This window comes from Pseudophryne corroboree, chromosome 4, assembly GCF_028390025.1.
Source record: "Pseudophryne corroboree isolate aPseCor3 chromosome 4, aPseCor3.hap2, whole genome shotgun sequence".
NCBI classification, from domain to species: Eukaryota; Metazoa; Chordata; class Amphibia; order Anura; family Myobatrachidae; genus Pseudophryne; species Pseudophryne corroboree.
In genome coordinates this window covers 482,522,567-482,549,923 of record NC_086447.1, presented here as the reverse complement: position 1 = coordinate 482,549,923, position 27,357 = coordinate 482,522,567, and the positions used below count along the sequence as shown (strand labels likewise).

The window sequence follows — 27,357 nt, the reverse complement described above, 5'->3', positions numbered from 1 at the left end:
GCAACTCACTTTGCAACAGTGGTCACAGGAATAGGTGTTATATGAAGGGTTTAGTGCCTGATGTGGCTGGGCATGCCAACAGAGTGATGGAAGGGGTGGGGGGCATTAGGCCACACCCTTTTCTGTGGGCACATGCACACCTTTGCCACTTGTAGTCTTACCCTAAACAATTTATAGAGGGAAGGCTAGTAATACAAATAGGGACTGACCTATTAGACAGATCCCCAGGGGATCAATTATCCGCAGCTAATTGAACTCCTCCCTAAAGCTTTAATATATGTCTACCTTGTTAGGAAGGTCCAGCTGTTCCAAATGTATGAATTATTTACTTTGATTTTACATATAGGAGTGCAAATATTACATCACTTACTTTCTTGACATGTCTAATCCAGCAGTGAGGATGACATCAAAACGAAATGACTGCACAGCTTTTTCTATATCTTTATAGTCCTTTGGTATAGTGGAGTCTTCCACTGGCTCATCATCATCATAATCACTAGCTTCTGGATCAACTTCTTCTACGTCATAGTCATCATCTTCTTCATCTTGAGATGGGCCTGTCCTGTTCCTTTTCTGCGTTTTCTTACTTTTATGCCTTACAGTATATATGACGACACTTTGCGCTGATGTAGTCAGAAAACCATTAGAGTTTGTGCGGTACAAGCCAGTAGTAGTTGGTAGACTGTGATCTTGTCTAAAACTTGTCAGATGTCTACAATGTGTCCAATGTGTGCTGTGCTGAGCATGTCTGTATGTGAATGAGCTTGAACGCACACATATCCTTGCATACAAACACAGGTTTTTAAAGGCCCGGAGGTATTGCCTGGCTCCAGTCATTTCATAGCCTGTTTATTAGAATAAAACAGATCAACAGTTGTAAGTATACTGTATGTAATCACTGCAAGCAAGCAATATTTCAGGGGGTGTGGTTCATATTGTCGACCACACTTAGGTCAACAGTAACTAAGTCGACACCTAAAATAGGTCAACACAAGCATTAGGTCGACATGAGCAAGGTTGACATTACAAAAGGTCGACATTAGGTTTAAAAAAAAAAAATTTGGTGTCTTTTTCGTAGATGACCGGGAACCCCAATTAGTGCACCGTGTTTGCTCGCCATGCTTCCGGCAAGGTTGTAGTCCACGTGGATCGTAAAGTATGAAAAAGTTCAAATAATGGAAAAATAAGATTTTACTCACCAGTAAATCTATTTCTCGTAGTCCGTAGTGGATGCTGGGACTCCGTAAGGACCATGGGGATTAGCGGCTCCGCAGGAGACTGGGCACAACTAAAGAAAGCTTTAGGACTACCTGGTGTGCACTGGCTCCTCTCACTAAGACCCTCCTCCAGACCTGAGTTAGGATACTGTGCCCGGAAGAGCTGACACAATAAGGAAGGATTTTGAATCCCGGGTAAGACTCATACCAGCCACACCAATCACACCGTATAACTCGTGATACTATACCCAGTTAACAGTATGATAACAACTGAGCCTCTCAACAGATGGCTCAACAATAACCCTTTAGTTAGGCAATAACTATATACAAGTATTGCAGACAATCCGCACTTGGGATGGGCGCCCAGCATCCACTACGGACTACGAGAAATAGATTTACCGGTGAGTAAAATCTTATTTTCTCCAACATCCTAAGTGGATGCTGGGACTCCGTAAGGACCATGGGGATTATACCAAAGCTCCCAAACGGACGAGAGAGTGCGGATGACTCTGCAGCACCGAATGAGCAAACTCTAGGTCCTCCTCAGCCAGGGTATCAAACTTGTAGATTCTTGCAAGAGTGTTTTAACCCGACCAAGTAACAGCTCGGCAAATTTGTAAAGCCGAGACCCCTCGGGCAGCCGCCCAACAAGAGCCCACTTTCCTCGTGGAATGGGCTTTTACAGATTTAGGGTGCAGCAGTCCAGCCGCAGAATGTGCAAGTTGAATCGTGCTACAGATCCAGCGAGCAATAATCTGCTTAGAAGCAGGAGCACCCAGCTTGTTGGGTGCATACAGGATAAATAGCGAGTCAGTTTTCCTGACTCCAGCCGTCCTGGAAACATATACTTTTCAGGGCCCTGACTACGTCCAGAAAACTTGGAATCCTCCAAGTCCCAAGTAGCCGCAGGCACCACAATAGGTTGGTTCACATGAAAAACTGATACCACCTTAGGAAGGAATTGGGAACGTGTCCTCAATTCCGCCTTATCCATATAAAATACAGATAAGGGCATTTGTATGACAAAGCCGCCAATTCTGATACACGCCTGGCCGACGCCACGGCCCACAGCATGACCACTTTCCACGTGAGGTATTGTAGCTCCACGGATTTAAGTGGCTCAACTCAATGCGACTTCAGGAAATCCAACACTACGTTGAGATCCCACGGTGCCACTGGAGGCACAAACGGGGGTCGACTATGCAGCACTCCCTTAACAAAAGTCTGAACTTCAGGCAGTGAAGCCAGTCCTATTTTGGAAGAAAATCGATAGAGCCGAAATCTGGACCTTAATGGAACCCAATTTTAGGCCCATAGTCACCTCTGACTTGTAGGAAGTGTAGAAAGCGACCTAGCTGAAATTCCTCCTTACTGGCCTCACAGCACGCAACATATTTCCGCCATATGCGGTGATAATGGTTTGCGTTCACTTCTTTCCTAGCTTTAAATAGCGTAGGGATAACTTCCTCCGGAATGCCCTTTTCCTTCAGGATCCGGCGTTCAACCGCCATGCCGTCAAACGCAGCCGCGGTACGTCTTGGAACAGACAGGCCCCCTGCTGCAGCAGGTCCTGTCTGAGCGGCAGAGGCCATGGGTCCTCTGAGATCATTTCTTGGAGTTCTGGGTACCAAGCTCTTCTTGGCCACCCGGAACAATGAGTATAGTTCTTACTCCTCTCCTTCTTATTATTCTCATTACCCTGGGTATGAGAGGCAGAGAAGGGAACACATACACCGACTGGTACACCCACGGTGTTACCAGAGCGTCCACAGCTATCGCCTGAGGGTCCCTTGACCTGGCGCAATATCTTTGTAGCTTTTTGTTGAGGCGGGACGCCATCCTGTCCACCTGTGGCCTTTCCCCACGGTGTACAATCATTTGGAAGACTTCTGGATGAAGTCCCCACTCTCTCGGGTGGAGGTCGTGTCTGCTGAGAAAGTCTGCTTCTCAGTTGTCCACTCCGGGAATGAACACTGCTGACAGTGCTAACACATGATTTTCCGCCCATCGGAGAATCCTTGTGGCTTCTGCCATCGCCATCCTGCTTCTTGTGCCGCCCTGTCGGTTTACATGAGCGACCGCCGTGATGTTGTCTGGCTGGATCAGCACCGGCCGGTGTTGAAGCAGGGGTCTAGCCTGACTTAGGGCATTGTAAATGGCCCAAAGTTCCAGAACATTTATGTGTAGGGAAGTCTCCTGACTTTTTCCATAGGCCTTGGAAGTTTCTTCCCTGTGTGACTGCCCCCCAGCCTTGAAGGCTGGCATCCGTGGTCACCAGGACTCAGTCCTGTATGCCGAATCTGCGGCCCCCTAGAAGATGTGCAGTCACCACCACAGCGACACCCTGGCCCTTAGAGACAGGGTTATCCGCCGATGCATCTGAGAATGCGACCCGGACCACTTGTCCAACAGATCCCACTGGAAGATCCTTGCATGGGACTTGGCGAATGGAAATTCTTCGTAAGAAGCTACCATCTTTCCCAAGGCTCGCGTGCATAGATGCACCGATACCTGTATTTGTATTAGGAGGTCTCCGTCTAGAGACGCCAACTTCTTGGACTTCTCCTCCGGGAGAAACCCTTTTTATCCTGTTGTGTGTCCAGAACCATACCCAGGAACAGTAGACGCGTCGTAGGAACCAGCTGTGACTTTGGAATATTCAGAATCCAGCCGTGCTGTTGTAGCACTTCCCGAGATAGTGCTACTCCGACGAACAACTGCTCCCTGGACCTCGCCTTTATAAGGAGATCGTCCAAGTACGGGATAAGTACTTCGGCCATTACCTTGGTAAATACCCTCGATGCCGGGGACAGACCAACGGCAAAGTCTGGAATTGGTAATGACAATCCTGTACCACAATTTTGAGGTACACCTGGTGACTAGGGTAAATAGGGACATGCAGGTAAGTATCCTTGATGTTCAGTGATACCCTGAAATTTTCCAGGCTTGCAATAATCGCCCTGAGCGATTCCATTTTGAACTTGAACCTTCGTATATAAGTGTTCAAGGATTTCAATTTTAGAATGGGTCTCACCGAACCGTCTGGTTTCGGTACCACAACATTTTGGAATAGTAACCCCGGCCTTGTTGAAAGAGGGGTACCTTGATTTCACCTGCTGGAAGTACAGCTTGTGAATTGCCGCCAGTACTACCTTTCTCCGAGGGCAGCAGGCAAGGCTGATGTGAGGCAACGGCGAGGGGGAGTCGTCTCGAACTCCAGCCTGTATCCCTGTGATACTACTTGCAGAACCTAGGGATCCACCTGTGGGCAAGCCCACTGATCCCTGCAGTTCCCGAGACGCGCCCCCACCGCACCTGTCTCCACCTGTGGAGCCCCAGCGTCATGCGGTGGACTCAGAGGAAGCGAGGGAAGATATTTGATCCTGGAACTGGCTGACTGGTGCAGCTTTTTCCTTCTTCCCTTGTCTCTGCGCAGAAAAGAAGCGCCTTTGACCCGCTTGCTTTTCTGAAGCCGAAAGGACCGTACCTGAAAATACGGTGCTTTCTTTAGGCTTTTGTGAGGAAACCTGAGGTAAAAAAAATTTCTTCCCAGCTGTTGCTGTGGATACGAGGTCCCAGAGACCATCCCCAAACAATTCCTCACCCTTATAAGGCAGAATCTCCATGTGCCTTTTAAATGCAGCATCACCTGTCCACTGCCGGGTTTCTACTACCCTCCTGGCAGAATGGACATTGCATTCATTCTGGATGCCAGCCGGCAAATATCCCTCTGTGCATCCTTTATATATAAGACAACGTCTTAAATATGCTCAATGTTAGCAAATATTATTATCCCTGTCTTAGCGTATTAATATTATCTGACAGGGTGTCAGACCACGCTGCAGCAGCACTATTTATGCTGAGGCAATTGCAGGTTTCAGTATATAACCCGAGTGTGTAAATACAGACTTCAGGATCGCCTCCTGCTTTTTATCAGCAGGTTCCTTCAAGGTGGCCGTATCCTAAGACGGCAGTGCCACCTTTTGACAAACGTGTGAGCGCCTTACCCACCCTAAGGGATATCTCCCAACGTGACCTATCCTCTGGCGGGAAAGGGTACGCCATCAGTAACTTTTTAGAAATTACCAGTTTCTTATCGGGGGAAACCACGCTTCTTTACACACTTCATTCATTCATCTGATGGGGGAACAAAACAGTGGCTGTTTTTTCTCCCCAAAAATAAAACCCCTTTTATGTGGTACTTGGGTTCATGTCAGAAAATGCGTAACACATTTTTCATTGCCGAGATCATGTAACGGATGTTCCTAGTGGATTGTGTGTATGTCTCAACCTCGTCGACACTGGAGTCAGACTCCGTGTCGACATCTGCCATCTGACGTAACGGGCGTTGTTTGAGCCCCTGATGGCCTTTGAGACGCCTGGGCAGACGCGGGCTGAGAAGCCGGCTGTCCCACAGCTGTTACGTCATCCAGCCTTTTATGTAAGGAGTTGACACTGTCGGTTAATACCTTCCACCTATCCATCCACTCTGGTGTCGGCCCCCCAGGGGGCGACATCCCATTTATCGGCCTCTGCTCCGCCTCCACGTAATCTTCCTCATCCAACATGTCGACACAGCCGTACCGACACACCGCACACACACAGGGAATGCTCTGACTGAGGACAGGACCCCACAAAGTCCTTTGGGGAGACCGAGAGAGAGTATGCCAGCACACACCAGAGCGCTATATAATGCAGGGATTAACACTATAACTGAGTGATTTTTCCCCAAATAGCTGCTTGTATACATATATTGCGCCTAAATTTAGTGCCCCCACTCTCTTTTTAACCCTTTGAGCCTGAAAACTACAGGGGAGAGCCTGGGGAGCTGTCTTCCAGCTGCACTGTGAAGAGAAAATGGCGCCAGTGTGCTGAGGGAGAAGCCCCGCCCCCTTTTTGGCGGACTTTCTCCCGCTTTTTCTGTGATACTGGCAGGGGTAATTTTACATCTATATAGCCTCTGGGACTATATATGATGTATATTTTGCCAGCCAAGGTGTTATTGCCCTCAGGGCGCCCCCCCCCCAGCGCCCTGCACCCATCAGTGACCGAAGTGTGAGGTGTACATGAGGAGCAATGGCGCACAGCTGCAGTGCTGTGCGCTACCTTGGTGAAGACCGAAGTCTTCTGCCGCCGATTTTCCGGACCTTCTTCGTGCTTCTGGCTCTGTAAGGGGGACGGCGGCGCGGCTCCGGGAACGAACACCAAGGTCGGGTCCTGCGGTCGATCCCTCTGGAGCTAATGGTGTCCAGTAGCCTAAGAAGCCCAAACTACCACCTGTTAGGTAGGTTCGCTTCTTCTCCCCTTAGTCCCTCGCTGCAGTGAGTCTGTTGCCAGCAGATCTCACTGAAAATAAAAAACCTAAATATACTTTCTTTCTAGGTGCTCAGGAGAGCCCCTAGTGTGCATCCAGCTCGGCCGGGCACAAGAATCTAACTGAGGTCTGGAGGAGGGTCTTAGTGGGAGGAGCCAGTGCACACCAGGTAGTCCTAAAGCTTTCTTTAGTTGTGCCCAGTCTCCTGCGGAGCCGCTAATCCCCATGGTCCTTACGGAGTCCCAGCATCCACTTAGGACGTTAGAGAAAAAAAAAATAAGATTTTACTTACCGATAAATCTATTTCTCGTAGTCCGTAGTGGATGCTGGGGACTCCGTCAGGACCATGGGGATTAGCGGCTCCGCAGGAGACAGGGCACAAAACTAAAGCTTTAGGATCAGGTGGTGTGTACTGGCTCCTCCCCCTATGACCCTCCTCCAAGCCTCAGTTAGGATACTGTGCCCGGACGAGCGTACACAATAAGGAAGGATATTGAATCCCGGGTAAGACTCATACCAGCTACACCAATCACACCGTATAACTTGTGATCTAAACCCAGTTAACAGTATGACAAACGTAGGAGCCTCTGAACAGACGGCTCACAACAATAACAACCCGATTTTTTTTTTTTTGTAACAATAACTATGTACAAGTATTGCAGACAATCCGCACTTGGGATGGGTGCCCAGCATCCACTACGGACTACGAGAAATAGATTTATCGGTAAGTAAAATCTTATTTTCTCTGACGTCCTAAGTGGATGCTGGGGACTCCGTCAGGACCATGGGGATTATACCAAAGCTCCCAAACGGGCGGGAAAGTGCGGATGACTCTGCAGCACCGAGTGAGAGAACTCCAGGTCCTCCTCAGCCAGGGTGTGCCCCTGACCAAGTAGCAGCTCGGCAAAGTTGTAAAGCCGAGACCCCTCGGGCAGTCGCCCAAGATGAGCCCCCTTCCTTGTGGAATGGGCATTTATATATTTTGGCTGTGGCAGTCCTGCCACAGAATGTGCAAGCTGAATTGTACTACACATTCAACTAGCAATCGTCTGCTTAGAAGCAAGAGCACCCAGTTTTTTGGGTGCATACAGGATAACAGCAAGTCAGTTTTCCTGACTCCAGCCGTCCTGGAAATCTATATTTTCAGGGCCCTGACAACATCTAGCAACTTGGAGTCCTCCAAGTCTCTAGTAGCCGCAGGTACCACAATAAGCTGGTTCAGATGAAACGCTGACACCACCTTAGGGAGAAACTGGGGACGAGTCCGCAGCTCTGCCCTGTCCGAATGGACAATCAGATATGGGCTTTTGTGAGACAAAGCCGCCAATTCTGACACTCGCCTGGCCGAGGCCAGGGCCAACATCATGGTCACTTTCCATGTGAGATATTTCAAATCCACAGATTTGAGCGGTTTAAAACCAACGTGATTTGAGTAATCCCAGGACTACGTTGAGATCCCACAGTGCCACTGGAGGCACAAAAGGGGGTTGTATATGCAGTACTCCCTTGTCAAATTTCTGGACTTCAGGAACTGAAGCCAATTCTTTCTGGAAGAAAATCGACAGGGCCGAAATTTGAACCTTAATGGACCCCAATTTGAGGCCCATAGACACTCCTGTTTGCAGGAAATGCAGGAATCGACCGAGTTGAAATTTCTTCGTGGGGCCTTCCTGGCCTCACACCACGCAACATATTTTCGCCACATGTGGTGATAATGTTGTGCGGTCACCTCCTTCCTGGCTTTGACCAGGGTAGGAATGACCTCTTCCGGAATGCCTTTTTTCCCTTAGGATCCGGCGTTCAACCGCCATGCCGTCAAACGCACCCGCGGTAAGTCTTGGAACAGACATGGTACTTGCTGAAGCAAGTCCCTTCTTATCGGCAGAGGCCCTGAGTCCTCTGTGAGCATCTCATGAAGTTCCGGGTACCAAGTCCTTCTTGGCCCATCCGGAGCCACGAGTATAGTTCTTACTCCTCTACGTCTTATAATTCTCAGTACCTTTGGTATGAGAAGCAGAGGAGGGAACACATACACCGACTGGTACACCCATGGTGTTACCAGAACGTCCACAGCTATTTCCTGAGGGTCTCTTGACCTGGCGCAATACCTGACCAGTTTTTTGTTCAGGCGGGACGCCATCATGTCCACCTTTGGTCTTTCCCAACGGTGCACAATCATGTGGAAACAACTTCTCGATTAAGTCCCCACTCTCCCGGGTGGAGGTCGTGCTGAGGAAGTCTGCTTCCCAGTTGTCCACTCCCGGAATGAAAACTGCTGACAGTGCTATCACATGATTTTCCACCCAGCGAAGAATCCTTGCAGTTTCTGCCATTGTCCTCCTGCTTCTTGTGCCGCCCTGTCTGTTTACGTGGGCGACTGCCGTGATGTTGTCCCACTGGATCAATACCGGCTGACCTTGAAGCAGAGGTCTTGCTAAGCTTAGAGCATTGTAAATTGCTCTTAGCTCCAGTATATTTATGCGGAGAGAAGTCCCCAGACTTGATCACACTCCCTGGAAATTTTTTCCCTGTGTGACTGCTCCCCAGCCTTTCAAGCTGGAATCCGTGGTCACCAGGACCCAGTCCTGAATGCATAACTGTGGCACTTTAGTAGATGAGCACTCTGCAGCCACCACAGAAGAGACACCCTTGTCCTTGGAGACAGGGTTATCCGCTGATGCATCTGAAGATGCGATCCGGACCATTTGTCCAGCAGATCCCACTGAAAAGTTCTTGCGTGAAATCTGCCGAATGGAATCGCTTCGTAAGAAGCCACCATTTTTCCCAGGACCCTTGTGCAATGATGCACTGACACTTTTCCTGGTTTTTGGAGGTTCCTGACTAGCTCGGATAACTCCCTGGCTTTCTCCTCCGGGAGAAACACCTTTTTCTGGACTGTGTCCAGAATCATCCCTAGGGACAGCAGACGTGTCGTCGGAGACAGCTGCGATTTTGGAATATTTAGAATCCACCCGTGCTGTCGTAGAACTACTTGAGATAGTGCTACTCAGACCTCCAACTGTTCTCTGGACCTTGCCCTTATCAGGAGATCGTCCAAGTAAGGGATAATTAAGACGCCTTTTCTTTGAAGAAGAATCATCATTTCGGCCATTACCTTGGTAAAGACCCGGGGTGCCGTGGACAATCCAAACGGCAGCGTCTGAAACTGATAGTGACAGTTTTGTACCACGAACCTGAGGTACCCTTTGTGAGAAGGGCAAATTTGGACATGGAGGTAAGCATCCTTGATGTCCAGGGACACCATATAGTCCCCTTCTTCCTGGTTCGCTATCACTGCTCTGAGTGACTCCATTCAGAATAGGTCTCACCGAGCCGTCTGGCTTCAGTACCACAATATAGTGTGGAATAATACCCCTTTACTTGTTGTAGGAGGGGTACTTTGATTATCACCTGCTGGGAATACAGCTTGTGAATTGTTTCCAATACTGCCTCCCTGTCGGAGGTAGACGTTGGTAAAGCAAACTTCAGGAACCTGCGAGGAGGAGACGTCTCGAATTTCCAATCTGTACCCCTGGGATACTACTTGTAGGATCCAGGGGTCCACTTGCGAGTGAGCCCACTGCGTGCTGAAACTCTTGAGACGACCCCCCCCACCGCACCTGTTTGTACGGCCCCAGCGTCATGCTGAGGACTTGGCAGAAGCGGTGGAAGGCTTCTGTTCCTGGGAATGGGCTGCCTGCTGCAGTCTTCTTCCCTTACCTCTATCCCTGGGCAGATATTATGGGGACGAAAGGACTGAGGCTGAAAAGACTATGTCTTTTTCTGCTGAGATGTGACTTGGGGTAAAAAAGGTGGATTTTCTAGCTGTTGCCGTGGCCACCAGGTCCGATGGACCGACCCCAAATAACTCCTCCCCTTTATACGGCAATACTTCCATGTGCCGTTTGGAATCTGCATCACCTGACCACTGTCGTGTCCATAAACATCGTCTGGCAGATATGGACATCGCACTTACTCTTGATGCCAGAGTTTCGCATATATAGAAATGCATCTTTTAAATGCTCTATAGTCAATAAAATACTGTCCCTGTCAAGGGTATCAATATTTCCAGTCAGGGAATCCGACCAAGCCACCCCAGCGCTGCCCATCCAGGCTGAGGCGATCGCTGGTCGCAGTATAACACCAGTATGTGTGTATATACTTTTTAGGATATTTTCCAACCTCCTATCAGTTGGCTCCTTGAGGGCGTCCGTATCTGGAGACGGTAACGCCACTTGTTTTTATAAGCGTGTGAGCGCCTTATCCACCCTAAGGTGTGTTTCCCAACGCGCCATAACTTCTGGCGGGAAAGGGTATACCGCCAATAATTTTCTATCGGGGGAAACCCACGCATCATCACACACTTCATTTAATTTATCTGATTCAGGAAAAACCACATGTAGTTTTTTCACACTCCACATAATACCCTTTTTTGTGGTACTTGTAGTATCAGAAATATGTAACATCTCCTTCATTGCCCTTAACAAGTAACGTGTGGCCCTAAAGGAAAATACGTTTGTTTCTTCACCGTCGACACTGGAGTCAGTGTCCGTGTCTGTGTCGACCGACTGAGGTAAAAGGACGTTTTAACGCCCCTGACGGTGTTTTAGACGCCTGGACAGGTACTAATTGGTTTGCCGGCCGTTTCATGTCGTCAACCGACCTTGCAGCGTGTTGACATTATCACGTAATTCCTTAAATAAGCCATCCATTCCGGTGTCGACTCCCTAGAGAGTGACATCACCATTACCGGCAATTGCTCTGCCTCCTCACCAACATCGTCCTCATACATGTCGACACACAGCACACACACAGGGAATGCTCTGATAGAGGACAGGACCCCACTAGCCCTTTGGGGAGACAGAGGGAGAGTTTGCCAGCACACACCAAAAACGCTATATTATACAGGGACAACCTTTATATAAGTGTTTTTCCCTTATAGCATTTTAATATATATATATATATATATACACATATCGCCAAATAAGTGCCCCCCCTCTCTGTTTTAACCCTGTTTCTGTAGTGCAGTGCAGGGGAGAGCCTGGGAGCCTTCCCACCAGCCTTTCTGTGAGGGAAAATGGCGCTGTGTGCTGAGGAGAATAGGCCCCGCCCCCTTTTCGGTGGGCTTCTTCTCCCGTTTTTCTGAGACCTGGCAGGGGTTAAATACATCCATATAGCCTCCAGGGGCTATATGTGATGTATTTTTAGCCAGAATAAGGTATTATACATTGCTGCCCAGGGCGCCCCCAGCAACGCCCTGCACCCTCCGTGACCGTTGGTGTGAAGTGTGTGACAACAATGGCGCACAGCTGCAGTGCTGTGCGCTACCTTCATGAAGACTGAAAAGCCTTCTGCCGCCGGTTTCTGGACCTTCAATCTTCAGCATCTGCAAGGGGGGTCGGCGGCGCGGCTCCGGGACGAACCCCAGGGTGAGACCTGTGTTCCGACTCCCTCTGGAGCTAATGGTGTCCAGTAGCCTAAGAAGTCAATCCATCCTGCACGCAGGCGAGTTGAACTTCTCTCCCCTAAGTCCCTCGATGCAGTGAGCCTGTTGCCAGCAGGACTCACTGAAAATAAGAAACCTAAAAACTTTTTCTAAGCAGCTCCTTAAGAGAGTCACCTAGATTGCACCCTGCTCGGACGGGCACAAAAACCTAACTGAGGCTTGGAGGAGGGTCATAGGGGGAGGAGCCAGTACACACCACCTGATCCTAAAGCTTTAGTTTTGTGCCCTGTCTCCTGCGGAGCCGCTAATCCCCATGGTCCTGACGGAGTCCCCAGCATCCACTTAGGACGTCAGAGAAAAATAATTTGAAAAACTTATGTCGACCTTTTATCATGTTGACCTAGTAACCATGTCGACCAATAGTGGTCGACCTAATGCATGTCAACCTAGAGACCGGATACCATTTCAGGACCCCTGCCACTCTCTTTATAACAATATGTCATCTTTGCAAAACATTGTTTAGCTGATGGAATAATCTGCCTGTGAACAAACAGGCCTATTCCACTTACAGTAAGGGAGTTTCTCAGAAAAATATCTTAGTCAAAACGAAAACACCTAAGGTAAGAAATGCACCTGGACTAACTTGTTATTTCTAAAACTATAGAACCGCACTGAACAATTGAGAGCCACAGGCATATACACACGTAGTGATAACAGAAATCAGTAGCTGCCGGTTTACATGTGGAACTCTACAGAAGTTTCCCTGTTTTCATGGCGGATAGGATGCCAGCAGTCACAATATCGACGCCAGCATCCAGATAGTTGATATTCTGACAGGGGCGAGGTGAATATGATAGCCTCTGTGCCCTACTCCCTAACCCACCGTTCTCGCAGTCTGTGCCTAACCTCCCTCCTCGCAAGCTAACTCTATCCCCCCCTCTCAGGTGGCAGCCAAACCTAACCTCCCACACCACGGCCCTAACCCGCCCGCTATACTTACGGTCGGGATTCTGGCGTCGGTCTCCTGACCATGTTGGGATTACGACATCAGCATTTCGAAGGGTGTTGCAACTCCAACTGCCGGCATATTGACCGCATCCAAGTTTCCCTTACTGGAAATAGCAGTACACAGGGACACTATATATTACTGCAGTTCTTCTGTTATGGTCTCCTGGTGCCTAAGCACTTTTTCATTTGAGGCCAACTGTAAAGGGGGGTATACACATAGCGGTGTGTACAGAGATGTGTGCTGAGCGAGGGGGAGAGGGGGACACTCAATTCACCCAGCAGTGAAGTGAGCGATCTAACTAGATTTGGCCCAATCCAGAACCCAGCAATAGCTATCGCTATGGGGCATACTTACAGAGAGATGTGTGCTTCATTTCTAAGCAATCTAGTCAGAGTGCTTAGAATTTAAGCACACATCGCTATGGCTACGTGTGTATGTTCCTTAACTGAGAATTTGTTTATGTAACACCCCTTCCACGGTTAGCAGTATTACGAAGGTTTTCAAATACTGCTCTGTCCAATTTGCTGCTGTGTTGCAAAAAAAATAATAAGATTTTACTTACCGGTAAATCTATTTCTCGTAGTCCGTAGTGGATGCTGGGGACTCCGTAAGGACCATGGGGATAGACGGGCTCCGCAGTAGACATGGGCACTTTAAGAAAGAATTTGGATTCTGGTGTGCTCTGGATCCTGCCTCTATGTCCCTCCTCCAGACCTCAGTTAAAGAAACTGTGCTCGGAAGAGCTGACAGTACAAGGAAAGGATTTTGGTAATCCAGGGTAAGACTCATACCAGCCACACCGTATAACTTGTGATAACTTTACCCAGTTAACAGTATGAACAATAACAGAGCATCAGATAAACCCTGATGCAACTATAACATAACCCTTATTTAAGCAATAACTATATACAAGTATTGCAGAAGAAGTCCGCACTTGGGACGGGCGCCCAGCATCCACTACGGACTACGAGAAATAGATTTACCGGTAAGTAAAATCTTATTTTCTCTAACGTCCTAGTGGATGCTGGGGACTCCGTAAGGACCATGGGGATTATACCAAAGCTCCCAAACGGGCGGGAGAGTGCGGATGACTCTGCAGCACCGAGTGAGCAAACGATAGGTCCTCCTCAGCCAGGGTATCAAACTTGTAGAACTTTGCAAACGTATTTGCACCTGACCAAGTAGCAGCTCGGCATAGCTGTAATGCCGAGACCCCTCGGGCAGCCGCCCAAGAAGAGCCCACCTTCCTAGTGGAATGGGCTTTCACTGATTTTGGCTGCGGCAATCCAGGCACAGAATGAGCCTGCTGAATCGTGTTACAGATCCAGCGAGCAATAGTCTGCTTTGAAGCAGGAGCACCAAGCTTGTTGGATGCATACAGGATAAACAGTGACTCCGTTTTCCTGACTCTAGCCGTTCTGGCTACATAAACTTTTAAAGCCCTGACCACATCTAGTAACTCGGAATCCTCCAAGTCACGAGTAGCCACAGGCACCACAATAGGTTGGTTCATATGAAAGGATAAGACCACTTTTGGCAGAAATTGGGGACGTGTCCTCAATTCCGCTCTATCCATACGGAAAATCAGATATGGGCTTTTATGAGACAAAGCCGCTAATTCTGAAACGCGCTTAGCCGAAGCCAAGGCTAATAGCATGACCACCTTCCACGTGAGATATTTCAACTCCACTGTTTTAAGTGGTTCAAACCAGTGTGATTTCAGGAAACTCAACACCACGTTAAGATCCCAAGGTGCCACTGGAGGCACAAAAGGAGGCTGAATATGCAGCACTCCTTTCACAAACGTCTGAACTTCTGGCAGAGAAGCCAACTCCTTTTGAAAGAAAATGGAAAGGGCCGAAATCTGGACCTTAATTGAGCCTAACTTCAGGCCCAAATCCACTCCTGACTGAAGGAAGTGAAGGAAACGGCCCAGCTGAAACTCCTCAGTAGGAGCATTGCTGGCCTCACACCAAGAAACATATTTTCGCCATATACGGTGATAATGTTTAGCCGTTACGTCCTTCCTAGCCTTTATCAGCGTAGGAATGACCTCCTCCGGAATACCCTTTTCTGCTAGGATCCGGCGTTCAACCGCCATGCCGTCAAACGCAGCCGCGGTAAGTCTTGGAAGAGACAGGGTCCCTGTTGCAACAGGTCCTGTCTTAGAGGAAGAGGCCACGGATCCTCTGTGAGCAATTCTTGCAGATCCGGATACCAAGTCCTTCGTGGCCAATCTGGAACAATGAGTATTGTTCTTACTCCTCTTTTTCTTATTATCCTCAGTACCTTGGGTATGAGAGGAAGAGGAGGAAGTACATAGACCGACTGGAACACCCACGGTGTCACCAGGGCGTCTACAGCTACCGCCTGAGGGTCGCTTGACCTGGCGCAATAGCTCTGTAGTTTTTTGTTGAGACGTGACGCCATCATGTCTATCTGTGGTAGTTTCCACCGACTTGTAATCTGTGTGAAGACTTCTTGATGAAGTCCCCACTCTCCCGGGTGAAGGTCGTGTCTGCTGAGGAAGTCTGCTTCCCAGTTGTCCACTCCCGGGATGAACACTGCTGACAGTGCACTTACGTGATTCTCCGCCCAGCGAAGAATCCTGGTGGCTTTCACCATCGCCACTCTGCTCCTTGTGCCGCCTTGGCGGTTTACATGAGCCACTGCGGTTATGTTGTCTGACTGAATCAGAACCGGTTGGTCGCGAAGTAGGGACTCCGCTTGACGTAGGGCATTGTATATGGCCCTTAGTTCCAGGATGTTGATGTGAAGGCAAGTCTCCTGACTTGACCACAGGCCTTGGAAATTTCTTCCCTGCGTGACTGCCCCCCACCCCCGGAGGCTTGCATCCGTGGTCACCAGGACCCAGTCCTGAATGCCGAATCTGCGGCCCTCCAGAAGGTGAGCACTCTGCAGCCACCACAGGAGAGACACCCTGGCCCTGGGGGATAGGGCGATTAACCGATGCATCTGAAGATGTGATCCGGACCACTTGTCCAGGAGATCCCATTGAAAGGTCCTCGCATGGAACCTGCCGAAGGGAATGGCCTCGTATGCTGCCACCATCTTTCCCAGGACTCGTGTGCAGTGATGCACCGACACCTTTTTTGGTTTTAATAGGTCTCTGACCAGTGTCATGAGTTCCTGAGCCTTCTCCATCGGGAGATAAACCCTCTTTTGGTCTGTGTCCAGAATCATGCCCAGGAAGGGCAGACGAGTCGTAGGAATCAACTGCGACTTTGGAATATTCAGAATCCAGCCGTGCTGTCCTAACACTTCCAGAGAGCGTGCTACGCTGATCAGTAACTGCTCTCTTGATCTCGCTTTTATGAGGAGATCGTCCAAGTATGGGATAATTGTGACCCCTTGCTTCCGCAGGAGTACCATTATTTCTGCCATCACCTTGGTAAATATTCTCGGTGCCGTGGAGAGACCAAACGGCAACATCTGAAATTGGTAATGACAATCCTGCATCACAAATCTGAGGTACGCCTGATGAGGTGGATAAATGGGGACATGAAGGTATGCATCCTTTATGTCCAGAGACACCATAAAATCCCCCTCTTCCAGGCTTGCAATGACCGCTCTGAGCGATTCCATCTTGAACTTGAACCTTTTCAGGTATATGTTCAGAGATTTTAAATTCAATATGGGTCTGACCGAACCGTCCGGTTTCGGTACCACAAACATGGTCGAATAATAACCCTTCCCTTGTTGAAGGAGGGGAACCTTGACCACCACCTGCTGAATATACAATTTGTGAATTGCAGCTAACACTACTTTCCTCTCTAATGGGGAAGCTGGTAGGGCCGATTTAAAGTATCGGTGAGGGGGCATCTCTTCGAATTCCAGCTTGTATCCCTGAGACACAATCTCTATTGCCCAGGGATCCACCTGGGAGTGAACCCACTTGTGGCTGAAATTTCGGAGACGCGCCCCCACCGGGCCTAGCTCCGCCTGTGGAGCCCCAGCGTCATGCGGTGGATTTAGTGGAAGCCGGGGAGGACTTCTGTTCCTGGGAACTAGCTGTGTTGTGCAGCTTCCTTCCTCTGCCAAGAAAGGACGCACCTCAGACTTTCTTGCCTTTTTGTGATCGAAAGGACTGCATTTGGTAATACGGTGCTTTCTTAGGTTGTGATGAGGGAACATATGGCAAAAAATTTGACTTTCCAGCAGTAGCTGTGGAGACCAGGGGATTTATTTACTAATATTCGTGTTTTGGCCGTTTTGAAGGGTGTTTGAACTCGAATGGTATCGGGTGCATTTTACTGCAACTTTTTGAATCCTGATACGATCATTCACTAAGCTGCCGAGTTTTGCACAATCGTTTTTTCCAATGTCGATGTGATTCGTAATATCAGGCAGTGTTTTACGGGAGTGATGAGTAAAACACTGCCTGAAAAAACACAAGGAATCCCAGCCCGATCTGTGAGATCCGTGCAGGGCTTCATTGTGTACCTTAAAAAGTTGTTTAAAGTCTTAAAAAATCTGGAAAAAATTGCGTGGGGTCCCCCCTCCTAAGCACAACCAGCCTCGGGATCTCTGAGCCGGTCCTGGTTGAAAAAATATGGAGGAAAAAAAAAATGACAGGGGTTCCCCCATATTTAATCAACCAGCACCGGGCTCTGCGCCTGGTCCTGGTTCCAAAAATACGGGTGGACAAAAAGCATAGGGTTCCCCCGTATTTTTAAAACCAGCACCGGGCTCCACTAGCCAGGTACATAATGCCACAGCCGGGGGACACTTATACTGGTCCCTGCGGCCCTTGCATTGCATACCCAACTAGTCACCCCTGGCCGGGGTACCCTGGAGGAGTGGGGACCCCTTCAATCAAGGGGTCCCCCCCCTCCCCTCCAGCCACCCAAGGGCCAGGGGTGAAGCCCGAGACTGTCCCCCGCCATCCAAGGGCGGCGGATGGGGGGCTGATAGCCTTGTGAAAAAATAAGATTTTACTCACCGGCAAATCTATTTCTCGTAGTCCGTAGTGGATGCTGGGGACTCCGTAAGGACCATGGGGAATAGACGGGCTCCGCAGGAGACTGGGCACTCTAAAGAAAGATTTAGTACTACCTGGTGTGCACTGGCTCCTCCCTCTATGCCCCTCCTCCAGACCTCAGTTAAGGAAACTGTGCCCGGAAGAGCTGACATTACAAGGAAAGGATTTTGGAATCCAGGTTAAGACTCATACCAGCCACACCAATCACACCGTATAACTCGTGATAAACTTACCCAGTTAACAATATGAACAACAACAGAGCATCAAACAACAGATGCCAACATAACATAACCCTTTTATTAAGCAATAACTATATACACGTATTGCAGAAAGTCTGCACTTGGGACGGGCGCCCAGCATCCACTACGGACTACGAGAAATAGATTTACCGGTGAGTAAAATCTTATTTTCTCTAACGTCCTAGTGGATGCTGGGGACTCTGTAAGGACCATGGGGATTATACCAAAGCTCCCAAACGGGCGGGAGAGTCCGGATGACTCTGCAGCACCGAATGGGCAAACACAAGGTCCTCCTCAGCCAGGGTATCAAACTTATAGAACTTTGCAAAGTTGTTTGAACCCGACCAAGTAGCTGCTCGGCAAAGTTGTAATGCCGAGACCCCTCGGGCAGCCGCCCAAGAAGAGCCCACTTTCCTTGTGGAATGGGCTTTCACTGATTTTGGATGCGGCAAACCAGCCGCAGAATGAGCCTGCTGAATCGTGTTACAGATCCAGCGAGCAATAGTCTGCTTTGAAGCAGGAGTACCAAGCTTGTTGGATGCATACAGGATAAACAGCGAGTCAGTTTTCCTGACTCCAGCCGTCCTGGCTACATAAATCTTCAAAGCCCTGACTACATCAAGCAACTTGGAGTCCTCCAAGTCACGAGTAGCCGCAGGCACCACAATAGGTTGGTTCAAATGAAAAGATGACACCACCATCGGCAGAAATTGCGGACGAGTCCGTAATTCTGCCCTGTCCAAATGGAAAACCAGATAGGGGCTTTTACATGACAAAGCCGCCAATTCTGACACACGCCTAGCCGAAGCTAAGGCCAATAGCATGACCACTTTCCACGTGAGATACTTTAGCTCCACGGTCTTAAGTGGCTCAAACCAGTGAGATTTCAGGAAACTCAACACCACGTTAAGATCCCAAGGTGCCACAAAAGGGGGCTGAATATGCAGCACTCCCTTTACAAACGTCTGAACTTCAGGAAGCGAAGCCAGTTCCTTTTGAAAGAAAATGGATAGGGCCGAAATCTGGACCCTTATGGATCCTAATTTTAAGCCCATAGTCACTCCTGACTGTAGGAAGTGCAGGAACCGGCCCAGCTGGAATTCCTCTGTAGGAGCCTTCCTGGCCTCACACCAAGCAACATATTTTCGCCATATACGGTGATAATGCTTTGCCGTCACGACCTTCCTAGCCTTTATCAGCGTAGGAATAACTTCATCCGGAATGCCTTTTTCCGCTAGGATCCGGCGTTCAACCGCCATGCCGTCAAACGCAGCCGCGGTAAGTCTTGGAACAGACAGGGCCCTTGTTGCAACAGGTCCTGTCTGAGAGGCAGAGGCCATGGGTCCTCTGTGAGCATTTCTTGCAATTCCGGGTACCAAGTCCTTCTCGGCCAATCCGGAACAATGAGTATTGTTCTCACTCCTCTTTTTCTCACAATTCTCAGCACCTTTGGTATGAGAGGAAGAGGAGGAAACACATAGACCGACTGGAACACCCACGGTGTTACAAGTGCGTCCACAGCTATCGCCTGAGGGTCTCTTGACCTGGCGCAATACCTTTTTAGCTTTTTGTTGAGACGGGACGCCATCATGTCCACCTGTGGCAGTTCCCATCGATTTGCAATCTGCTTGAAGACTTCTTGATGAAGTCCCCACTCTCCCGGGTGGAGGTCGTGCCTGCTGAGGAAGTCTGCTTCCCAGTTGTCCACTCCCGGAATGAACACTGCTGACAGTGCTAGTACGTGATTCTCCGCCCAACGAAGAATCCTGGTGGCTTCTGCCATTGCCACCCTGCTTCTTGTGCCGCCCTGGTGGTTTACATGGGCCACTGCAGTGATGTTGTCTGACTGAATCAGCACTGGTTGGTTTCTAAGCAGAGGCTCCGCTTGACTCAGGGCGTTGTATACGGCCCTTAGTTCCAGGATATTGATGTGCAGACAAGTCTCCTGACTTGACCACAGCCCCTGGAAGTTTCTTCCCTGAGTGATTGCCCCCCATCCTCGGAGGCTTGCATCCGTGGTCACCAGTACCCAGTCCTGTATGCCGAACCTGCGGCCCTCGAGGAGGTGAGCACTTTGCAGCCACCACAGAAGAGACACCCTGGCCCTGGGGGACAGGGTGATCAGCCGATGCATCTGAAGATGCGATCCGGACCACTTGTCCAACAGATCCCACTGAAAGATCCTCGCATGGAACCTGCCGAAGGGAATGGCTTCGTATGACGCCACCATCTTTCCCAGGACTCGCGTGCAGTGATGCACCGATACCTATTTTGGTTTTAGGAGGTCTCTGACCAGAGTCACGAGCTCCTGAGCCTTTTCCTCCGGGAGAAACACCTTTTTCTGGCTTGTGTCCAGAATCATGCCCAGGAAGGGCAGACGCGTCGTAGGAATCAGCTGCGACTTTGGAATATTCAAATCCAGCCGTGCTGTCGCAACACTTTGAGAGTGTGCTATGCTGATCAGCAACCGCTCCCTGGACCTCGCCTTTATGAGGAGATCGTCCAAGCATGGGATAATTGTAACCCCTTGCTTCCGAAGGAGCACCATCATTTCCGCCATCACCTTGGTAAATATTCTCGGTGCCGTGGACAGGCCAAACGGCAACGTCTGGAATTGGTAATGACAGTCCTGTACCACAAACCTGAGGTACTCCTGATGAGGTGGATAAATGGGGACATGCAAGTACGCATCCTTGATGTCCAGAGACACCATAAAATCCCCTTCCTCCAGGCTTGCAATGACCGCTCTGAGCGATTCCATCTTGAACTTGAATTTCTTCACATAAATGTTCAGGGATTTTAAATTCAAAATGGGTCTGACCGAACCGTCCGGTTTCGGTACCACAAACATAGTGGAATAGTAACCCCTTCCCTGTTGAAGGAGGGGAACCTTCACTACCACCTGCTGGAGATATAGCTTGTGAATTGCTGCCAACACTACCTCCCTTTCCATGGGGGAAGCTGGCAAGGCCGATTTTAGGTAACGGTGAGGGGGCGTCACCTCGAATTCCAGCTTGTATCCCTGAGACACAATTTGTATAGCCCAAGGATCCACCCGTGAGCGAACCCACTGGTGGCTGAAATTTCGGAGACGCGCCCCCACCGCTCCTGGCTCCGGCTGTGGAGCCCCAGCGTCATGCGGTGGATTTAGTGGAAGCCGGGGAGGACTTTTGTTCCTGGGAACTAGCTGCATGGTGCAGTTTTTTTCCTCTACCCCTGCCTCTGGCAAGAAAGGATGCACCTCTGACTTTCTTGCTTTTTTGTGAACGAAAGGACTGCATTTGGTAATACGGTGCTTTCTTTGGCTGTGAGGGAATATATGGCAAGAAATTTGACTTCCCAGCCGTAGCTGTGGAAACTAGGTCCGAGAGACCGTCCCCAAACAATTCCTCACCCTTATAAGGTAACACCTCCATGTGTTTTTTAGAGTCGGCATCACCTGTCCATTGCCGAGACCATAGGACCCTTCTGGCAGAAATCGACATTGCGTTTATTCTAGAGCCCAGCATGCAAATGTCCCTCTGGGCATCCCACATACAGTATATAGGACAGAGTCTTTGATATGCCCTAGGGTCAGTAAAATAATCTCCCTGTCCAGGGTATCTATCTCCTCAGACAGAGTATCTGTCCATGCTGCTACAGCACTACACATCCAGGCCGAAGCAATTGCTGGCCTCAGAAGAGCACCAGAATGTGTATAAACAGACTTCAGGATACCTTCCTGCTTCCTATCCGCAGGATCCTTTAGGGCGGCCGTATCCTGTGACGGCAGGGCCACCTTCTTAGATAAGCGTGTCAACGCTTTGTCTACCCTAGGGGAGGATTCCCAGCGTAACCTATCCGTTGGCGGGAAAGGATACGCCATAAGTAATCTTTTGGAAACCAGTACTTTCCTATCAGGGGAATCCCAAGCTTTTTCACATAACTCATTTAATTCATGTGAATGGGGAAAAGTCACTTCTTGCTTTTTCTCCCCAAACATATAAACCCTCGTCAGGGACAGGGTTTTCCTCCGATATGTGCAATACATCCTTCATTGCTATAATCATGTATCGGATGGCTTTAGTCATTTTAGGCTGCAACTTTGCATCATCGTCATCGACACTGGAGTCAGAATCCGTGTTGACATCTGTGTCAACCAACTGGGATAGTGGGCGCTTTTGAGACCCTGACGGCCCCTGAGCTGTAGAATCAGACATGGGTTGAGACCCTGACTGATTATCCAACCTTTTATGCAAGGAGCTTACGTTATCATTTAACACCTTCCACATATCCATCCAATCAGGTGTCGGCACCGTCGGCGGCGACACCACATTCACTTGTTCTGCCTCCACGTAACCGTCCTCATCAAACATGTCGACACAAACGAACCGACACACCGCACACACACAGGGAATGCTCTAATTGAGGACAGGACCCCAGAAGGCCTTTTGGGGAGACAGAGAGAGAGTATGCCAGCACACACCCCAGCGCTATATAACCCTGGGATTACACAGTAACTTAGTGTTTACTAGAGATGAGCGGGTTCGGTTTCTTTGAATCCGAACCCGCACGAACTTCACTTTTTTTTCCACGGGTCCGAGCGACTCGGATCTTCCCGCCTTGCTCGGTTAACCCGAGCGCGCCCGAACGTCATCATGACGCTGTCGGATTCTCGCGAGGCTCGGATTCTATATAAGGAGCCGCGCGTCGCCGCCATTTTCACTCGTGCATTGAGATTGATAGGGAGAGGACGTGTCTGGCGTCCTCTCCATTAGAATAGAGATAGATAGATTAGATAGAGAGAGATTGTGCAGAGTCGCAGACAGAGTTAGTTTACCACAGTCAGTGACCAGTGCAGTTGCTAGTTAACTTTTATTTAATATAATATATCCGTTCACTTCTCTCTGCTATATCCGTTCTCTGCCTGAAAAAAAAAACGATACACAGCACAGTCAGTCACACAGTGTGACTCAGTCTGTGTGCACTCAGCTCAGCCCAGTGTGCTGCACAGTCATCAATGTATAAATTAAAAGCTTATAATTAATTGTGGGGGAGACTGGGGAGCACTGCAGGTTGTTAGCAGGAGCCAGGAGTACAATTATATTAATTAACAGTGCACACTTTTGCTGCAGGAGTGGTGACCAGTGCCTGACCACCAGTATAGTATTGTTGTATACTACTAATATCTCTTTAAATATCAACCAGTCTATATTAGCAGCAGACACAGTACAGTGCGGTAGTTCACGGCTGTGGCTACCTCTGTGTCGGCACACGGCAGGCAGTCCGTCCGACCAGAATTGTATTATTTATTATTATATACCTACCACCTAACCGTGGTTTTTTTTTCATTCTTTATACCGTCATAGTGTCATCCTAATTGTTACGAGTATACTACTATCTCTTTATCAACCAGTGTACAGTGCGGTAGTTCACGGCTGTGGCTACCTCTGTGTCGGCACACGGCAGGCAGTCCGTCCGACCAGAATTGTATTATTTATTATTATATACCTACCACCTAACCGTGGTTTTTTTTTCATTCTTTATACCGTCATAGTGTCATCCTAATTGTTACGAGTATACTACTATCTCTTTATCAACCAGTGTACAGTGCGGTAGTTCACGGCTGTGGCTACCTCTGTGTCGGCACACGGCAGGCAGTCCGTCCGACCAGAATTGTATTATTTATTATTATATACCTACCACCTAACCGTGGGTTTTTTTTCATTCTTTATACCGTCATAGTGTCATCCTAATTGTTACGAGTATACTACTATCTCTTTATCAACCAGTGTACAGTGCGGTAGTTCACGGCTGTGGCTACCTCTGTGTCGGCACACGGCAGGCAGTCCGTCCGACCAGAATTGTATTATTTATTATTATATACCTACCACCTAACCGTGGTTTTTTTTTTCATTCTTTATACCGTCATAGTGTCATCCTAATTGTTACGAGTATACTACTATCTCTTTATCAACCAGTGTACAGTGCGGTAGTTCACGGCTGTGGCTACCTCTGTGTCGGCACACGGCAGGCAGTCCGTCCGACCAGAATTGTATTATTTATTATTATATACCTACCACCTAACCGTGGTTTTTTTTTCATTCTTTATACCGTCATAGTGTCATCCTAATTGTTACGAGTATACTACTATCTCTTTATCAACCAGTGTACAGTGCGGTAGTTCACGGCTGTGGCTACCTCTGTGTCGGCAGTCGGCAGGCAGTCCGTCCATCCATAATTGTATTATTATTATAATATATACCACCTAACCGTGGTTTTTTTTTCATTCTTTATACCGTCATAGTGTCATACTAGTTGTTACGAGTATACTACTATCTCTTTATCAACCAGTGTACAGTGCGGTAGTTCACGGCTGTGGCTACCTCTGTGTCGGCAGTCGGCAGGCAGTCCGTCCATCCATAATTGTATTATTATTATAATATATACCACCTAACTGTGGTTTTTTTTGCATTCTTTATACCGTCGTCATAGTGTCATACTAGTTGTTACGAGTATACTACTATCTCTTTATCAACCAGTGTACAGTGCGGTAGTTCACGGCTGTGGCTACCTCTGTGTCGGCAGTCGGCAGGCAGTCCGTCCATCCATAATTGTATTATTATTATAATATATACCACCTAACCGTGGTTTTTTTTTCATTCTTTATACCGTCGTCATAGTGTCATACTAGTTGTTACGAGTATACTACTATCTCTTTATCAACCAGTGTACAGTGCGGTAGTTCACGGCTGTGGCTACCTCTGTGTCGGCAGTCGGCAGGCAGTCCGTCCATCCATAATTGTATTATTATTATAATATATACCACCTAACCGTGGTTTTTTTTTCATTCTTTATACCGTCGTCATAGTGTCATACTAGTTGTTACGAGTATACTACTATCTCTTTATCAACCAGTGTACAGTGCGGTAGTTCACGGCTGTGGCTACCTCTGTGTCGGCAGTCGGCAGGCAGTCCGTCCATCCATAATTGTATTATTATTATAATATATACCACCTAACCGTGGTTTTTTTATACCACCTAACCGTGGCAGTCCGTCCATAATTGTATACTAGTATCCAATCCATCCATCTCCATTGTTTACCTGAGGTGCCTTTTAGTTCTGCCTATAAAATATGGAGAACAAAAAAGTTGAGGTTCCAAAATTAGGGAAAGATCAAGATCCACTTCCACCTCGTGCTGAAGCTGCTGCCACTAGTCATGGCCGAGACGATGAAATGCCAGCAACGTCGTCTGCCAAGGCCGATGCCCAATGTCATAGTACAGAGCATGTCAAATCCAAAACACCAAATATCAGAAAAAAAAGGACTCCAAAACCTAAAATAAAATTGTCGGAGGAGAAGCGTAAACTTGCCAATATGCCATTTACCACACGGAGTGGCAAGGAACGGCTGAGGCCCTGGCCTATGTTCATGGCTAGTGGTTCAGCTTCACATGAGGATGGAAGCACTCAGCCTCTCGCTAGAAAACTGAAAAGACTCAAGCTGGCAAAAGCACCGCAAAGAACTGTGCGTTCTTTGAAATCCCAAATCCACAAGGAGAGTCCAATTGTGTCGTTTGCGATGCCTGACCTTCCCAACACTGGACGTGAAGAGCATGCGCCTTCCACTATTTGCATGCCCCCTGCAAGTGCTGGAAGGAGCACCCGCAGTCCAGTTCCTGATAGTCAGATTGAAGATGTCAGTGTTGAAGTACACCAGGATGAGGAGGATATGGGTGTTGCTGGCGCTGGGGTGGAAATTGACCAGGAGGATTCTGATGGTGAGGTGGTTTGTTTAAGTCAGGCACCCGGGGAGACACCTGTTGTCCGTGGGAGGAATATGGCCGTTGACATGCCAGGTGAAAATACCAAAAAAAATCAGCTCTTCGGTGTGGAGGTATTTCACCAGAAATGCGGACAACAGGTGTCAAGCCGTGTGTTCCCTTTGTCAAGCTGTAATAAGTAGGGGTAAGGACGTTAACCACCTCGGAACATCCTCCCTTATACGTCACCTGCAGCGCATTCATAATAAGTCAGTGACAAGTTCAAAAACTTTGGGTGACAGCGGAAGCAGTCCACTGACCAGTAAATCCCTTCCTCTTGTAACCAAGCTCACGCAAACCACCCCACCAACTCCCTCAGTGTCAATTTCCTCCTTCCCCAGGAATGCCAATAGTCCTGCAGGCCATGTCACTGGCAAGTCTGACGAGTCCTCTCCTGCCTGGGATTCCTCCGATGCATCCTTGCGTGTAACGCCTACTGCTGCTGGCGCTGCTGTTGTTGCCGCTGGGAGTCGATGGTCATCCCAGAGGGGAAGTCGTAAGCCCACTTGTACTACTTCCAGTAAGCAATTGACTGTTCAACAGTCCTTTGCGAGGAAGATGAAATATCACAGCAGTCATCCTACTGCAAAGCGGATAACTGAGTCCTTGACAACTATGTTGGTGTTAGACGTGCGTCCGGTATCCGCCGTTAGTTCACAGGGAACTAGACAATTTATTGAGGCAGTGTGCCCCCGTTACCAAATACCATCTAGGTTCCACTTCTCTAGGCAGGCGATACCGAGAATGTACACGGACGTCAGAAAAAGACTCACCAGTCTCCTAAAAAATGCAGTTGTACCCAATGTCCACTTAACCACGGACATGTGGACAAGTGGAGCAGGGCAGGGTCAGGACTATATGACTGTGACAGCCCACTGGGTAGATGTATGGACTCCCGCCGCAAGAACAGCAGCGGCGGCACCAGTAGCAGCATCTCGCAAACGCCAACTCTTTCCTAGGCAGGCTACGCTTTGTATCACCGCTTTCCAGAATACGCACACAGCTGAAAACCTCTTACGGCAACTGAGGAAGATCATCGCGGAATGGCTTACCCCAATTGGACTCTCCTGTGGATTTGTGGCATCGGACAACGCCAGCAATATTGTGTGTGCATTAAATATGGGCAAATTCCAGCACGTCCCATGTTTTGCACATACCTTGAATTTGGTGGTGCAGAATTTTTTAAAAAACGACAGGGGCGTGCAAGAGATGCTGTCGGTGGCCAGAAAAATTGCGGGACACTTTCGGCGTACAGGCACCACGTACAGAAGACTGGAGCACCACCAAAAACTACTGAACCTGCCCTGCCATCATCTGAAGCAAGAAG

General features: G+C 48.7%; 1 protein-coding gene across 1 annotated transcript in view; it reads right to left on the bottom strand.

The window, feature by feature from the left end:
* MTRES1 (mitochondrial transcription rescue factor 1) overlaps positions 1–27,357 on the bottom strand; it is a 38,880-nt gene that overhangs the window by 3,490 nt on the left and 8,033 nt on the right. Inside the window, exon 2 of the mRNA XM_063917066.1 lies at positions 371–845. Within this exon, the coding sequence (XP_063773136.1) occupies positions 371–837 (467 nt within the window). The 5' untranslated portion in view covers positions 838–845. The remainder of the gene's footprint in view (positions 1–370; positions 846–27,357) is intronic.